The sequence below is a fragment of the Aplysia californica genome, unplaced genomic scaffold (genome assembly GCF_000002075.1).
Source record: "Aplysia californica isolate F4 #8 unplaced genomic scaffold, AplCal3.0 scaffold00958, whole genome shotgun sequence".
NCBI lineage: Eukaryota > Metazoa > Mollusca > Gastropoda > Aplysiida > Aplysiidae > Aplysia > Aplysia californica.
In genome coordinates this window covers 77,842-96,076 of record NW_004798228.1, presented here as the reverse complement: position 1 = coordinate 96,076, position 18,235 = coordinate 77,842, and the positions used below count along the sequence as shown (strand labels likewise).

Below are 18,235 nucleotides of genomic sequence, written 5' to 3'. Positions count from 1 at the left end.
CTCGTGGTGGAACACCAAACCAATGTGCCAGGATCTGGACAATAAAGATGTATCTTATCTTATCTTATCTTATCTTATCATGCTTTCTTCATAGCACTAGATGACTGTTACTGTGTCAATGTGCTTGACTTTACTATAACTAACAAACAAACTAACACTCTGAGCTAATCTTGCTGACCAACATAAATAATCTATGGACGTTGTGGACTTTACTCACACAAGGTGGCCTGGACAGAGCAGAAGGACTCTTGTTCATCCAGTTCACGGACCGTTTCCATAGCAACGCTCAACTGACCGCGTGGCCTGGTTCGCTTCTCGGAGCGATACGTCTGCTCATGGGTAAGGAGCATTTGTTTCTTTATTTCTTTTATCTTTTAACTCACTTGAGCTGAGTTATTTTTCACCTAACAACCGCTGCAGCCTGACATTTTTGGAGTATATTGAAGCGTTAGCCACAAAAAGACTATGAAAGCTATCATGAGTTTTTAAAATGCAACAAGAGAAAAAAAGAAATATTCTCGCTGAAAAAGAAAACTGAATCTAATTTGTCCAAATAGTTTACATTTTTTCAATATTTTCAAATTGCAATGTCTGGGGGTTACACAATTTTTTCCCCCCCAATTTGTAACAAAATCGTCTATCGCAATGCGGGGATGACTGACTTGGTTCGTTACTGCTAAAAAAAGTATCTCATATAACTTCACCAAATTTTTATCAAAGCGAAACAAGTGGGTCACATCTTCACAGAGTGTCCAGACTTCGGAGAGACCTGAGGGAAGTCTTTTAATGCAAAAAGTTGCAAAATCTGTTCTCTGTTGATCCCAACAGAATTCTCAATTTTATGAAGGTCTTTGGCCTTTACAATAAATTGTAGATAGAGTTATTTTAAAAAATTATTTGAAGTGTTATTTTAAAACCGAGATTTAAGCACAAATTTTTCAAAATATTGACCTCAACCGAACCGTGCTGTGAGTTTTTGTGATTGCAACCAACTTGTGTTTCGCACGCTCATATAACCTTATGCAGTTGCGAGCGACATATCTTACAAAAACATAAAACACCTCTCTGTCCCCCCCCCCAGGTCCCACTGCCGCTGCCATCTGTAATCGGTTCAGCGTGCGTACGTGTGTCATGGGAGGCACTGTCGTCTTCGCCCTGAGCCTCATCATGGACGGCTTAGCCCCAAACATTTACTTCCTCTTCTTCTCCCACGCCGCGGTGCAAGGTTTGTACTACGAAAATGTGTCACGACATGGTGGAATTAGGCACTTGTCAATTATTGGGCATGTGGAGTTATTGGTGATATCTTAAAGCTTGTTCATTTGTCTTGCTTTTGTTGAAATAATGTCCATTTATTTTGAAAAGAAGTCTAGATTTTTATGATTGAAAGAGGTTGGGGTCACCTGGTGTCAGAGGTCAACTAAGGACGAAAAGGGCCGCCAAAGTTTGGTGACTTCCAAAGCTGTAGTTTCCTTTCAAACTACAATTATTCAATTTTTGTGGCTTTGATCAATATCTCAAATTTAATTTCACACAGAAATATCTTTTTAAATGGATGTAAGGGTTTTGAGCCAAGAGAAAAAAAAAAAAAATAAAAAATTGCCCAACAGTCAGAGAAATGCCGGTTTCTTTGATTCCATTATTTTGACACGCTCCTGATTTCGCCACAATGCGTTCACAAATGAATTGTCTTTACAGCCAATTCAGAATAGACTTGACCTAATACACATATGGAGGAGCCACTACTGAGTATATAGGGTAATATTACAGGACAGAGGATCTACTTTCAGACCTCAGTTTTTGGGAAAATCACTCATATTTTAGGCGAATACTGTGTTGCTCTTCAATGGTTTGCACTGCCTGGGTCATCCACTCCGTGCCCCGTTTAAGTCTTTGGTTTAGTCTGACGACCTTTTTTGTCATGCAGAGGATTCTGTGGATCTTCGCAGACTTTCAGATAAGTTTTGACCTGTGCGAGCTTGTGTATTCGTGGTTGCCGGGCTGTTCCTGCCCACCCTGAAATGTACCCTCATGAAAAGGGGCGAGGAAGCATGGAGCACCCCGTCTTCCTAAGACCCCAGTTCTACATTGAAGTAATTCAAGTAATACAGTGTTGCTGTCACAAGCAACCCACTTAAGTCCAAATTTCAAGAGTTTTTTTAATTGTTGCACTGCACACTCCCATAGCTCTGTCAAGATGCACCTTTCAACATCACCAAAATTACAGTTTAATGCTATTGTCAAGGCATACAATTTTCTTGCTTTCCATGACTTCTGATAGGAAAAACGCAACAAAAACTAGCTTTTTTTTTCTCTCTGGTGTAAAAAGTACCCGAATGGACTTAAGTTGATTTCTTGTGACACCGATGGGATATACTGTTATAAGTCTTGATTTCCTGCTCAGGTTTTGGCCGAGGTCTTATGTACGCGCCCAGTCTGTTCATCGTGCGGCAGTACTTCCACAAACGTCAGAGCCTGGCCACTGGGATCGGCACCTCGGGCGTCGGTGTCGGCACTTTTCTCATCGTGCTTCTGGTCAATGTGCTCTTTGACAACTACAGCTATTTCGTGAGTTTTCTTTTCTTTTTCCTGTCAGCTTTCGTGAGCTGATCTGTTCATTGGTGGGTGTGAGAGAATAATATAATTTTGTATGTCCGCCAAATGACTATTTGGGTGTGTATGTCTCTCTGTTTCTGTGTGTGTGTGTGTGTTGTGTATGTCTCTCTGTTTCTGTGTGTGTGTGTGTTGTGTGTGTGTGTGTTTGTGTGTGTGTGTGTATGTTTGAGTATATGTGTGTGTGTGTGTGTGTGTGTGTGTGTGTGTGTGTGTGTGTGTGTGTGTGTGTGTGTGTGTGTGTGTGTGTGTGTGTGTGTGTGATGGTATGTATGTTTACCATGCCAGAGCAAATTTCTCTTTGTGGAAATCAAAAAATGTTACCTCATCTTGTATCCTGATGATAGACAAATAATTTGTTTTTACATTTAAGAATGACCAAATGTTGCCACTTGGGGTATGAGAATTTATTGCCACCAGCAGTTATTGTTTAACAGTTTTGAGTTTTGTCTTAAACACAATTCGTAAAACACACCTGAACTCAATATTTTTCAGTAAAATCCTCACAGAAGTGTGTTTTTAAATGGACTTCACAGAAGTGTGTTTTTAAATGGACCTTAAAAGGTGTTCAGTCAAAAAACGAAAATTTGATAAAAGTGGCCTAACGGACAGAAGAATGTTAGTTTCTTTGATTTCGTTATTGTGACCAGCGCCTGATTTCACCACGATGCCTCTCATAATACTTAACATTATTTTTGTTTTTATTACTTTTCATTTATATTAGGCGTGTGACTGTAAGCCTGCATGTGTGTGTGTATGTGTGTACAGGGTGAAACACCAAACCAAAGTGCCAGGATCTGGACAATAAAGACGTATCTTATCTTTTCTTATCTTATCTTATTTAATCTTATCTTATCTTATATAACATACTAACAAAATGAGTTGCTTCTCAGATTCGAGCCCTTTGGAAATAGATACATCAAGCTTATAGGTGAAGTTTTTACAATTTATAAGTATGTAATAAAGAAAGACATGTTATACTTAAAGAATATGGCGTCAATAGAAAATCTACAAATTTGACCCTAGTGTCGATTTTTGGCCAATATCTCCTCTTGCGCATTGCGAGAAGTAACTCATTTTGTCAGCTCGCCTCACATTATTGTATTTCCCCTCTCCTCAGGGCTCCCATCTTATCTTGAGTGGACTGGCGTGGCACGGTTTCCTCTTCGCACTGCTGTACCGACCCCTCAGCCTGCACCAGAAGTACTTCGGACTTCTACAGTAAGACGTTTCTTGATTTTTTTTGTTTTTTTGACTCTGTATTGGCTGAAACGAAATCAAGTTTTCGAAAACAAAATACAGAATTCAGAAATTTGATCTTGTTTTTGTACTCTGTATTTGCTGAATGTTAATAAATTATGTTCAATTGAATGTCGGTCACTACATGTAGTCTTGTAAACAAGACACCATGGGTAGTTGGTGGGTGGTCTGGTGTGTTTGCTTCTTCTTTCCTATCAAACATCTATTGCTCTTATCCCTCCTCGTTTTTGTTTTTTTTGGGTTTTTTTGTGTGTTTATTACTCTCTTGTAATAATTCTAATTTTAAGCACTTGTATGACCATAGTATATTGCTGCAAGTGCCATAAATCTCTAACTAAACGAACAAACCTATGTGGGCGGTTGGAGGGTGCTCTGGTGTGGTTTGCTCCTTCTTTCCTATCAAACATCTATCGTCCTTATCTCTCCTTCTTTTTTTGTTTTTGTTACTCCCATGTAACAAACTGAATCTTTGGCACTTATATAACCGTATTGTGTTACAAGTGCCGTAAAACTCTTACGAAATACCAAAAAAAGCCCCACCTATCATTGTCCATACACTCTCTGTTGTTTATGTGTCATTTTTATTTTTATTTACTGTTGGAAAAAAAAAAGGAAAGAATTTGAGACTATACTACTGTAATTTAAATGCAGTGAGGCCACAGAAACCCAAACCTGTAGTGAAACTGCTCGAGATGTTCTTTGGTTTTCAATTCAGAGAGATTGCTCAAATGGCGAAGAAAAAAATGTGTGTGTGTGTGTGTGTGTGAGGGGGTGGGGGGGGGGAATTCTATATTCTTTCAGTTCATGGTGTTTTTTGATTAACTGTTTTCAGTTTACATATGATCTAGACTCCGCTGTATCATAATGAATGAGTCAAATATTCAAGAGGTTAACGAAATATTTCCTCTTGTCCCTCACTGTTTCAGGGAGGAGATCGAGTTTAGTACAGACGAAAGCAAGGATTCCGCCCCTTTGAGAAATGGAGATTCCAACATGGAAAGTGATGAAACTTCCAGCCAGCGCAACAATATCAACAGTTCTGATGCCGTGGACGCGACGCCTCTCGCAAACAACAGTTCAACCTCTCCATCTCCCGGCAAAGTGCGGCAACGAAAACAGGACGGCTGCGTCAAGTCATCGCTGAAAATCTTGCTCCCTGTTGAGAAGTCCGACGAGGCGGAGAAGGGCAAAGGTCAGAGAAAGTTCTTCCACTGCCGGCTGCTTACCGACATTCCCTTCCTCCTCTACTGCCTCAGTATGGTGCTCTTCAACATCGCCTTCAAAGGGGCCTTCACCTTCCTACCATCTCTCGCAATCGCCAAAGGTTTGAGCAAATCGGATGCCGCTCTGGTCTTGATGATCGCCGGCGGCTTCGACACCCTGGGGCGGGTGGCGATTGGATTTTTACTTGACTTCCGCTTGCTGCGTCCCTTTCGACCGGTGATTTACAATGGCGTGATCTTCGTCATAGCGCTCAGCTCCTTTCTGATACCGCAAGTCGGAGGAAGCATTATTCTGCTTTCCATCGTTGCGGGGATCTACGGGACCTTGACCGGTGGCTACGTCTCTCAAAAGTCTGTCGTGTTGGTGGACATCCTCGGGAAGGGAAACATGGCCTCTGCTTTTGGTCTCCTCATCGCTTTCCAGGGCGTCGGCACAGCGCTTGGCCCTCCTCTTTCAGGTGAGGTTTTATACGAAATAATGATAATAATAATAATGATAATAAGAATAACAATGATAATAATGAATGGTAATAATAATGATAGTAATAATAATGATAATAATAATATAATAATAATGATAATGATAATTATAATAATAATAATAACAATATGTAACATTTATAAAGCTCACATTCCCTCTCAACGGCAAGCTCTATGCACTTTACAATCTATACTATTTCCCCAGCAGACCTGAAAGCACTCTGAAACAATCTTAACTTCTTGGGAAGCATACAGTATAAGCTGCCTTTTTATAGGCGCTAAAACACTGAACAGGCGGACAAGATTTTTCGCTGTCTGATAGACAGAAAAATAAATGAAAACTCCTCTCTATAAAGCTTTTTTCTCATAGAAATTTTTACACAAAAACAAAGATATAATTACGTACATGCGTGTCTGTTAATTTTTAAGATGTGATGTCTTTTTTTTCGATGTAATGGGCATTGAGCTTTTTTTTAGAAAAAATGAAAATGCGCAGTATAAATGCTATTTATTATTATTATTATTATCATTATTACTTTCGGAATTTCATACCCTACCTGGATTCAGATCTTACCTTATTCAATGTTGCAGGTCATGTCTTACATTTTTCTCAGTTTGTAATGTAAGGACAATCCGGTGAGTTGGAAGGGAGGGGGGGGGGGGTTCTGTATTTCTCTAGGCGCACTATGGGTTTAGTTGGTATCATGCTGGTCTATGGAAGGGGATGGCCCTTGTTCGAATCCTCGAGGTGATGTTTTGAACTTGAGATGTGTTGGGAAGTTTTTTAAGGTTGTCCTCCCATTTGGCATGGTCCTATTGGAGTTGGACATTAGAATTGGAGGTCCCGCCTCTTGAATACTCTCTAATCTTTAAGATAATAAGATAAGTTACATCTTTATTGTCCAGATCTTGGCACATTGGTTTGGTGTTTCACCACATGTACTCACACACACTCACAAACACACACACACACACACATACACACACACACGCACAAGCTCTCACACACACACAAACAAACATGCTCACACACGCAGGCTTACAATCACATGCATAATATAAATGAGCAGCAGTATAAACAATAATAATGTTAAGCTAGATACCAACTCAGTGATATTCTGATGTATGCTCCAAGGTCATATGAATACTTATACAAGATGGTTAAGATGGAAGCACTTATATTACCTATTTGTATTGTAAGTGCTGTAAAACTCTTCCAAAAACAAAACGAAGTAAAAAAAACTGCAATGACGAGTCACATTTTTCTTCTTTCAGGTGCACTGAAGGATGCCATGGGAGATTTCGATCAGATCTTCTACTTGGGAGGTGCCTCGATGATCGGTGCTGGACTGCTCATGGTGATAAGCAATGTGACCCGTTATTTCAGGGACAAACGAGAGAGACGTCGCAAAGCGGAGGCAGAAGGTAGCATCGCTCTTTAACGGGACCTGAAGTGTCAGAAAGCCACCAGTGTGCCTATAGGAAGGATTGTCATGACAGCACGTTTTCTCTTAGATTTTTGGGGGTTTTTTTCCAGCCTGCTACTTTGTGTATCTGTGTTTTCCAGGAAACCTTCTTCAGTTGAGCAAGGCAGTTGAAAAGAACCTTCTGAGAGCTGGTTTTCAAAATGTGTGGAAAAGAACTATCTGAGAGCTGGTTTTCGAATTGTATTGAAAAAAACTTTCTGAGAACTGGTTTTCGAAATGTGTTGAAAAGAATTTTTCAGGAGCTGGCTTTTGAAAGTTTCCAACAGACCTAGTGTTCATCCATTTTTTGTCAAGTTTTATTAATTGTTACTTTTATGTGATCAAATCTGTGAGACAGATTTTATTCCTGCTTTGCTATAAAGGGATGGCATTATGTAGGGTGGGCTTGTCAAGTGCTTCCAAGTGGCTTGCAAGATTAAACGATTTCAAATAGTATTTGATACTGTCGACTCTGCTTGTGCTGAACTCGCTTGGTTGATCTTCGGTTAAGTTGATCTTCTTTTCGAGTCCCAGCGTCTCATCTTCTTTACAGATCCCAATTGTTAAGTTTAACTTCGGATGAGTTGATCTTTTTTTTCACTCCCACGACGATATCAACTCATACGTAGTCGACTATACCTCGTTGGCCAAGGAAGAAAAAAATTGGGTGAGATCGGTTGGAACCTCCAAGCTCTTAAAAGTGGGGCTGAAACTTATACTATAACATTTATCACTCTAGGGCATTTCATGAGATAGAATATTAGATCTATTGCTTCCAGCTGGGTTGGAAACTGTTGATTTTAATTTTCAAGAATAACAGTTTTGTTTTTATTTATCGTCAACTCTCCGTTTGCCACATTTATGATAATTAATAACTTGGTCAACTCGTGAGCTAGACTGAAACTGTGGGGGGTTCTGACTGCAAGCTGCGGAGAGCCTTGATCCCTTGAACCTACAGGACTTGTGCACCCGAGTTCTTTTGGATCTACCATCAGGTTTGTAGCGTTACTTCTAGTAATTCACCGGCACGTGATGCTTGCTCACGCTTCGTTGAGTTCATATTTAACCGTGTAGGCTATATAAATGTTCGTTTTAAAAAAATGTTATTCATTTGCTGGTATAGTGCGCTTCAGGCTAGGCCTACACCATGTGCGACGATACATCTGTGTGATGAGTGTAGGTATGACTTCAACCTGTATCACAGCCTTTCTGGAGGTCTTACAACTTTACAGGTTTATTCCACAGTATGCTGAGGTTGGTGCGTGTAAAGGTGTAACGGCGCTTATATGACCTTATTGTGTTGCAAGTGCCGTAAAACTCTTACTAAAACAAAGGTGTAATTTTGTGGTCATTACTCCAGCATGGGGCGAGAAAGGCTGATATGGTGATGGTGATGGTCTCTGCTTTGATGTATTTTTGAAAGTTGTAGACTACTGGCAGATACATTTTCAATGTATGCGCTATAACATAAGATGTCTAGATGTGTAGATTGTGAAGTGCATAGAGCTTGCTGTTGAACAGGGATTTGCGCTATACAAATGCTATTTATTTTTATCATTGTTATCACTTTTATTTCTCTTTGCTTCTATTGTGCCACTTCTAAAAGTAATGTGCTCAGATCTAAGAATTGAGAATCCTGAGTGAGAAAGTAACAGAAATGGTGGCTGAGAAATCTTGTGCAATTTATGGCAAAGTTGCTATGTTTCTAAATTTAATGACTTGTGCGTAGAACGATGTATTTTCCACACAAAAAATATTTCACGTATAGATGTGGTGTTTTGTCAGAGTGAAGGCCGCTTTGGTGGCCTTCTGGTAACAATCAAACGAAGATATGGGGTTGGGCTTTTTTTTTGGTCAGAATTAGTTGAATTTTTTTTCCTGATATATTTTTGGTATGATTTAAATAATAATAAGAGCATTTGTATCCCGCATTTCCCCACAGCATGGGCCCAAGGCGTGCATAGGAGATTAAAAACGCATTCATACTGACACCATACAAATTCATCATGTGCGCCCTTTTTGACAGCAACATTATTTCAGACAATAAAAAATGCTCATACAAAAAGGCAAATAATTAAACTATTTCTTCAATAGATGTGTTTTGAGTCCCCTTTTGAAGGTATCAAGTTTTATTGCGCTCATCAAATCATGAGGAAGAGTGTTTAAAAAAAAGTAGTTGGCCCAGAAAAAGAAAAAGCTCTCTCACCATATTTCTTCAGTGACACACGAGGTTTTGAAATTAGTCTAGAGCCACTGGATCTTAGTTCACGTGATGGTGTGTATGGTACAATGAGTTCTTGAATGTATGTGGGAGACTGGTTAGTTTGACCTTTAAAGCTTAGTAATTTATATGTGTCTGTACATGCCATTTCAGGATATATTTTTTATAAGCATTACTTGAACTATTAGTGAACTACAAATTTTATTGACAGCGTTCCTTTTTCATTTGATGGTTTGATGGTGCTGTCATGATGCGGATTGACCTTCCTAGACATGTTAGAGATAGTTCCCTAGCAATGTTTAAAGCTCATCTTTTTGCTGAGGCATCTGTAGAAATAGATTGGGAGGGGGAGAAATAAACAATGGGAGAGAGAGAGAGTGAGAGAGAGAGAGAGAGAGAGAGAGAGAGAGAGAGAGAGAGAGGGAGAGAAGGAGAGAGGGAGGGAGGGAAGGAGGGAGGGAGACTTGTGGTGAAATAAGGTGCTCATCAATGTTGAAGGCAAGAAAAATGAACATGCTTTATGATGAAACCAATGATTCCACATGCCCAAAAACTGATGGGCGTCTGATTCCACCGCCTTGTGAAACATTTATTGTTCTTTTCATTATTGTAAAGCAATTTGAGCACTTGCAAAGAGAAAATGTTTAATATAAATGCAATGCCTTATTAGTAAAGGAATATTTTCTTCCTTTTTATTGGAGTCACCAGATTTAGATGGCAGAAAATAGGTATTTTTGTGCAGCATTTCTTTGGATCTTCTTTTGTTCTCACATTTTTTACTGTTTACTGGCAATTCGGTTTCTACTTGAGTACATAGAAATTTTTTTTTTTTTTTTTCAATCTGTGATTTTTTTGTTTATTGTAAAGACGAAATAGGTTTCTTTTAATGATTATCTTCATATCATTTTTGTTGTGATCTTCATATCATTTTTGTTGAGACATCTCTACTGGGATACCTCAAGAGCACACATACCTCAACACATACCTCAAACCAAGTACTCAGTCTAATAAAGGGCAAGCAAAGCCTTGGATGTAAAATCATTGAAAAGAAGGAATCCATGTTATTTGCAATGCATATTGTCGGTGTCTGACTCATTGATTGCGCCAAATTCCGTCAAACAATTTTTTTTTTGGAGATGGTGTGACCAGCTTTCGCAAGTTGGGTTGTTTTTGGGGTTTTTTTTAAAGTTTTTTTTTTTTTGGGGGGGGGGGGGGATGTATGTTTTTTCCACTGTATCTTCCAAAATCGCTCCACATTTGGTGAAGACAGTATTTTTACTTATTATAGTATTACCAATCATGACTGTGGTTATAAATAACATAATTTGAAATAAAAAGATTGTTTGACCTAATTTGCCGAATATTCAGTTAGAGTTGAACACCAAAGATGTAATAATATTTATTTCTTCATTGAATTTTGTGGTCCCAAATACTAGAGCATTACTAGAATTACATTTATGGTGTATTTGAAGTAAATAATGCTTTCCTGACATGTTTGTATTTTTTTGTATAGACTCATCTGTGTCTCTACCTACTCTTGCCATGTTTCACTTTCGGGAATCTTGCTTAAAATTTTTTTTTTAGAAATTGCAATCTTTCCTGAGGACTCTTATAAGTTTTCATTTTCAAATGTCGTTCACGATTTCAAGTGCTTTGAATTAAACATTTAAAAAAAAAATCCTCATATGATTTTAACATCTTGTCAAACAAAAATAAAGATATTTTGGCAGAAGAATTAGTCGCCGGAATTAAGATATTTAATAAACGTGTCTTGTATGCTGCTAAAACACACCATATTATTCTCTCCCCCCCCACCCCAATCCCTTGTCTCCCCCTGTCAAAAGCAAATTTTGAAAATTATTATAATTCAGGGCTGTTACAGGGTTATGCTTACATGTATGTGTTTAATGTTTATTTCTTGAGCATTATGATCAAGATTCAATTATCATTATGCAGAGTGTTGAAACTTTTGTGATGTATGTCTTTTGATAAATACTATTCTTTTGTTGAAAAGAATTTTTACATTTCTTTAAAAATGAGACTGAAAGTAAGCACAAAAGAGAAGGAATGAGTGATTGAGAAAGAAAGAGATAGAGAGATTCCGCGTTATTTTATAACTTAACGCAAGGAGAGAGAGAGAGAGAGAGATAGTTTTTCTTGTTATTGTTATTTAATAAAACGGAAATCTGTTGTATAAAACTCGGTTTTCGTCACGAAAGATCTATCCTATTGATATTGTTTTTTAAAATGCACAATGTTCTCTCTGTTATACTCTATCCAAATGTTTTCCAACGGTACACATATCTTTTTTCTTTCAATTTGCACTCCTTGATTTAAGTGTGAGGTGTTTTGAAGACATTGTTTGAATGTGCCATACTCAAAGAAGGCTGTGGGTTTTCTTTTGCCTTTTTATTCTGTTATTTTTCACTTTGTGTATCATATTTTATTGCGACCTCAGTGCTTTCTTGTCGCATCTCCATTTTTAATGACAATGAAAACAGTTCATAACAAAGAGTGAGCTAAGAAGAAGTCACATTTTCACTGTTTAAAAAAATGGACATACGACAAGAAAGCACCGAGGGCGAATTATGTTTTTCAAGTATTTCCTTTTGTCTGATTTGTTATCTGATTTTTCTTCTATGCTCAGCGAGTTGTTATCTGATTTTTCTTCTATGCTCAATATTTATGTCCAGGGTACACGAAGCCAAATGGAAATCGTCTTGGTTTGGGATTGGCATTAATTGTGGTGCAGCAGGTAGGCACTTTGCCCTCTCTTGCAGAATATGTGAGTTCAATTCCAGTTCGAGAAGGGTTTCTTTATTTGTTGTTGTTGTTGAGTATCTTAATCTGTTTGATGGGTTGTTGTATCTCTGTCTGCCTGCCCGGGTTAGCCCTGACTGTAACAACAGTGACAGCCAAGCTGCAGCCTGCCTCTGTATGATCTAATTTGAGTTGGTGAGGGCCTAAAATAAAGCATCTACAATTTCAATCACACTACGTTTTGTCAAATCTCAAGTTCAAATGAAATTTCTGGAAATCTTACAAAGGCCTCTTTTCTGTAGAATTTGGGGGGGGGGGGGTTCTTGTCAAATCATGTATGTGGTCATGCCTACAGCTATAAATGGTAATTTAATTTCTTTCTTGACGTCACCTAGTTTAATTTTATCCTTCTTAGTGAAAATTTTCTTACTGAGATTTATTGAAAATTTAAACTTTGCATCTTTCAATGTATGCAGACACACTAAAGTTGGTATTCGATTTTGAGACCGTAATGTCCTTGGCTATAGCTACAGACCTAAATTGTATCAAAAAAGTATATAACACATAATTAGCTGAGGTAAAGTGTTTCAGAAGGTGTATTAATTTGTTTCATAGATTTCTGGCTCACAACAATAGTTATGTTATTGTTTTTCAGGAAAGGTCTGTTTTTCAATTTAAAAAAAAAAAAAAAAAATTGACAAGAAAGTTTTAATTCAAGTAGATAGGTGGCTGTGTCCCAAATCAATGTGGTTCTGTGGAGGTGCTGTCTGCCTTATTCATGTCTCTACAGGAGTTAGCCCCTTTTTACTAAGTTATAAGGAGTTTGCCCCCTTGTGCTAAGTTATAAGGAGTTAGCCCCCTTTTACTAAGTTATAATGTGTTAGCCCCCTTTTTACGAAGTTTTAAGGAGTTAGTCCCCTTTACTAATTTTTAAGAAGTTAGCCCCCTTGTATTAAGTTGGAGTTAGTCTCCATTTACTACGTTTTAAGGAGTTGGGCCCCTTTTCTAAGAATAAGTTTTACTGTTGTGTGGGTAGAAATAAGACATTCCTTTTCACTTCTGTTGACAGTGGTGGTGGTGCTTGGTACTGCGCAACAAATGAATCCATTTGTAATGAACTCGGCTGCAATAAAGAATGATGTTACTCTTTCAGATGCTCTTGTTCGTGTTAAGATTAATTCATGAATTCCTTTTTTTGTTTTTGTTTGATACTTTTCCTAGACATGTAGTACAATATCTAAGACTGTGTACTCTGACGTGTGGGTGGTTGGAGGGCGCCACTGGTAGCTCCTACTTCTTTACTTTCCCTTCTGTTGTTTCTGTCTTTTTGTCTTGCCTTTTTCCCAGCACTAAATGACCATCGTTGTGTCGATGTGCTTCTCTGTACTCAAACATGTACTCTGATGTACGTAATTTTGATTTTACCCGTAGAGCGTATCATTAATTTACTCTATTGAGAATCAGATATAGAGCAAAGAAGATACAGAGGTGGGTGCTCTCGTGTGGTTTGCTCCTTCTTTCCTATCAAACATATGTCGACCTTATCTGTCCTCCTTCTTTTTGTGTTTGTTACTCTCTTGTAACACATCTATTCTTCGGCACTTACATGATCGTATTGTGTTGCAAGTGCCGAAAAACTCTTACTAAAACTATTGATACAGAGCAGAATATTAAGAGCTGTTGAGATGAGGTGCTTCCGTAAACTGCCTGGCATCATCTCATGCAAAGATCATGTCACCAATGAAGAAGTGAAAATAATAGTGTATTATAATATTAGAAATGTGATCGTGCCTTACACCGACCTTCTATCATCGCTAAAGCAACGCAAGTTGAAATGGTATGGCCATGTCACCGGTTCGTCAGGCCTTGCATGTTCTTATGCACTGTAGAATTTTAAATGGGCTGGTTTATCAATGTCGTGCTCATACTGTGCTGAAACAACATAGTGGGAACTGCTGCTTTTCTTTTCCTCATCCTTACTATCGTCATTTTTCCTCTGTTTCTTTTGTATGTTTGTCACTCTCTTGTGAACTGCTACTTTTCGGAGTACCTTGATAGTCGAAGCAGACTTTGTGCTGTTGAGGTTAGAGAGGTGAGCAGAGTAAGCCTGATTTCCTGTTTAGACTTCTCAGTTGACATCCACCCCTTGGCGCTCAAATAACCTTATTATGCAGTTGCGAACGCCGTAAAACGTTGCTAAAAGTAAAACTAAGGCCTTGCTAACACCATTCTACAAGGCACTCTGCATGGAGGACGAAGGAGGACAGAAGAAGAGATGGGAGGATAACATCTAAGAATGGACAGCCATGGAGCTGCTGGACACACTGAGGAAAGCAGAGAGTCGAAAGAAGTGGTGGAGGGTTTGTTGTCATCACCTGTCGGAGGCAACCCAGCGGATGATATATCTATGGGAGCTGAAAAAGAAGATAGAGCAAAGAGGGAAAGGTTTCACACGCATTCATTTGGTCGCTTTAAAGCACAATGGGGCTATCCTGAAAAATGCTGTTTTGAAAAAATCGAAGGTAAAGTGTTTACCCCTTGTTCAGCTTCTTTAAAAGACAAGGAGAGTTTTCTCTATAACCAAACAAATATACGCAATAATGAAAACAAACTTCTCTTATACTTATAGGTAGGGCAATGCCTACTTCTGGTGTGGGTCAAGATTTCTGAAAACCCCCGAACTCTGGGTTAGCTCGCTTGTCCTTAAAAGCGACCATTTATTGTGAGACCTATGGCGTTAATTTTGCCGTTCTTTTATGCGTTCATTGTGCACACCGGTGAGACGAAGTTTGTATAATAGAGAGCAAAGTGTGGCCGCCATGGCAGTGCCCGGTCTAGGAAATCCTATATCAAATCTATGGTTCTTCCTTTTTTTGGATTGATATTATGATAAATCACCGTCACGCAGAAAATGGGGTTGTTCACAGCACTTCCCTCCCGCTTTTCACACGATTTTGCATGCGCAGCTCACCAGTGACACTTTTAAAAATATCAAAACACGTTATGTTTATGCGTTCAGTAAAGATAGTATCACGATTTGAAAAAAAAATGACGGACTTTTAAAAGCGACACATTGTCCCACTTGTAAACCTTTTAAAATCTGTAGGAAACACACGCCATGGTTTTTATTTAGTCGACCTATTTGTACAGGAGTTTTCTAGAATACAGCTAACAAGTGTTTACAAAATAAACATTGATCTGTTAATGATACAAGTCATTGTGCAAAAACTGGAAATTTTCCTCTCGATAGTTGAGGAAATAGTTGATAGTAAGCTGTGCCAACAATGTTTCTTGCACAATAGGTTTTAATTATGCGGTGTGTGCAACTGCCTTAACCCTGCGGGTTTGAAATAGGGCTGGGCAATGAGTCGCTTTAGGAAAATTCGAATAATATGTTAGTGCACCTCTTGGGCAATTTAATGTGTTATGAACCGCTTCAGCAAATGAGTGCACCCATTTCGGCAAACGGATTAGGAAAGAGAGTTTAAGAGTCTGAATTCGGGTAATGTTTCATTGAGAATTATCCGGATTTAGCCCACCATTAGTTTGAAAGATTTGCTCAAGGCTTACTTCGCCTGTGTTATCACCCATTCTCACACTGCAGTAGTGACGTCGGTGACCTAGTGGTTAGGCTACTGGACTCGTCAACGTGAGATTGCGGGTTCGGGGGTTCGAGCCTCAGCTCAGCCCGACGTTGTGTCCTTGGGAAAGGCACTTTACTGTTACATGAACTTCCCCTCTTGGCTCGGTCCTTTCGGAGATAGACTTTAATCTCGGAGGTCCCGCTTCCTAGATAACCTACCCGTGTTGATTTTGGTGTTAAGCCTATACTATTTCACCATTTTCAATTTACACTGCGGTGATCAATCACTTCAGCTACCTATATCTGAGTACCTGCACCTCCAAATTTTGGCGTCCAATTGAAAATGCCTAGTGGTTAGGCTACCTGACTCGTATAGTGAGGTTGCGGGTTCGGGGGTTCGAGCCGTGGGCCCGACGTTGTGTCCTTGGAAAAGGCACTTTACACTAATTTTTCTCACTTCACACAGGTGAGAATGGGTACCCTGCCATAGATAGCAAAAGATCGTGTCAGTATGCTAGTGTTTTAGTGCCTATAAATGGCCGCTTGCACTGTATGCTTCCCAGGAAGTTGAGTTTGTTTCAGAATGCTCTCAGATTTGCTGGGGTAATAGTATAGATTGTGAAGTGCATAGAGCTTGCTGTTGAGCGGGGATTTCCGCTATACAAAGGCTATCTATTATTATTATGATGTGTTTAAAGCCCTTTTTGCTAACATGGTGTAGGTAATCTGACGGGAAGCAAGTCAGTTTGTCTAAAGTCTCGACTGCGCCCTGCATTATGGAAGTTATCACTGACTCTTTCAAAAAAAGTAAATAAATAAATTATTGATTGATTTGTATGAAATGAATTTGATTTTTCAATTGTTTTTAACGAAAGAACATTCATTGTTGCAATTTTATAGAGTAATTTAAAATTGCTTTGATTTGCATACAAAAAGGAAAAAAATATTGAACCACACAAGCTGAATTGACATTTTAGAGGGACTGTCTCTACACGGCCAATTTGAAGGTGGAGAATATATAACTTAAGTTACGACTACAGTGTTACAGTGCTGTAATTATGACTGTCATTATTACTCAAATACTTAAAATGAAATTGTGACAAACTGAGTCTGTGACAAACTGAGCCTGTGACAAGCTGAGCCTGTGACAAACTGAGCCTGTGACAAACTGAGTCTGTGACAAACTAGGCCTGTGACAAACTGAGTCTGTGACAAACTGGCCCTGTGACAAACTGAGCCTGTGACAAACTGAGTCTGTGACAAACTGAGCCTGTGACAAACTGAGCCTGTGACAAACTGGGCCTGTGACAAACTGAATCTGTGACAAACTGAGTCTGTGACAAACTGGGCCTGTGACAAACTGAGTCTGTGACAAACTGGGCCTGTGACAAACTCAGCCTGTGACAAACTAGGCCTGTGACAAACTGAGCCTGTGACAAACTGGGCCTGTGACAAACTGGGCCTGTGACAAACTGGACCTGTGACAAACTGGGCAGCCCCTGTTTGGAGGACTAGAAATCGTGAGATTGAGGGTTCGAGAGTTCGAGCGTACGTCAGTACTACCTTGTGCTCTTGGAAAAAAAGCAATTATTTTGCTCTATTTTTTCCATTTTGTCTCGGTCCTATTGGGGATGGAAAGTGGGTGGTTGGTGGGTGCTCTGGTATGGTTTGCTCCTTCTTTCCTATTAAACATCTGTCGTCCTTATCTCTCCTCCTTCTTTTTTGTGTATGTTACTCTCTTGTAACACATTATAATCTATTCTTCGGCACTTATATGACCTTATGTTGCAAGGGCCGTAAGACTCTTTCTAAAACTAAACTGAGGAGATGGACATTGAGTTTGGAAGTCCCGTCTCTTAACTAACCTCACAGCCGGCCGACCATCATAGAAATGCCTTAGGATCGGTGACGAATACAGACAGAGATAACTGATAAGCACATCAATAAAAAATGCTAGCTAAGACAGACCAAACAATTTAGTTCCCTTTATCTGTATTGGGGAGGGGGGGGGTTGTTGAAGCATAACGATTCGCTACCTCAGAATTACAATGATCTATCTGACATTTTGGGCCGTTTTAAGTTGTTAAGACCATGAGGTCAGAAACCAAATCATGTTTTGTGTGCTCTATCAAAATCGTAAGATAATTCGGGATTGTTATCAAGATACTCAAACAATTGCATTCGAAAAATGTTGTGAAACTCAAAATTTATTAACGTCAAACTTTTCCAGTGGGTGGTTGACGGGTGCTCGATGGTATGGTTTGCTCCTTCTTTCCTATAAAAAATCTACCGTCCTGATCTCTCATCATTCTTTTTATGTTTGTTACTCCCTTTTAACACCTCTAATCTTCGGCGCTTATATGACCTTGTTGTGTTACAAGTGCCGTAAAACTCTTACTGAAACTAAAAACCTCTCAAAACTAGGCACTGAGAATATAATTTAAGGTAGCGAATTACTACTATGTTGACATAATATAATTTATTTAATGTAACTTTTATTTATATATATCGGCATCAAATCTGGACAAGAGACCATGATAACCGCAGTATCTATTCGGAGACGTCTCCAACGGAGATAGACCAATCAAAATGTTTTGTGCCTCTTGACCCAGTAAACAAATCTCGGGGG

General features: G+C 39.0%; 1 protein-coding gene across 1 annotated transcript; it reads left to right on the top strand.

Moving 5' to 3' along the window:
• Positions 1 to 222: 222 nt before the first annotated feature.
• On the top strand, positions 223 to 8,945 carry LOC101859138 (monocarboxylate transporter 12; the record flags this gene model as incomplete). The annotated part of the gene is given in 6 exon segments (XM_013089475.2): positions 223 to 339; positions 1,082 to 1,225; positions 2,405 to 2,568; positions 3,734 to 3,834; positions 4,800 to 5,554; positions 6,852 to 8,945. Coding segments are annotated over 6 exon segments (1,335 nt in total). The 3' UTR covers positions 7,019 to 8,945.
• Positions 8,946 to 18,235: the final 9,290 nt, after the last annotated feature.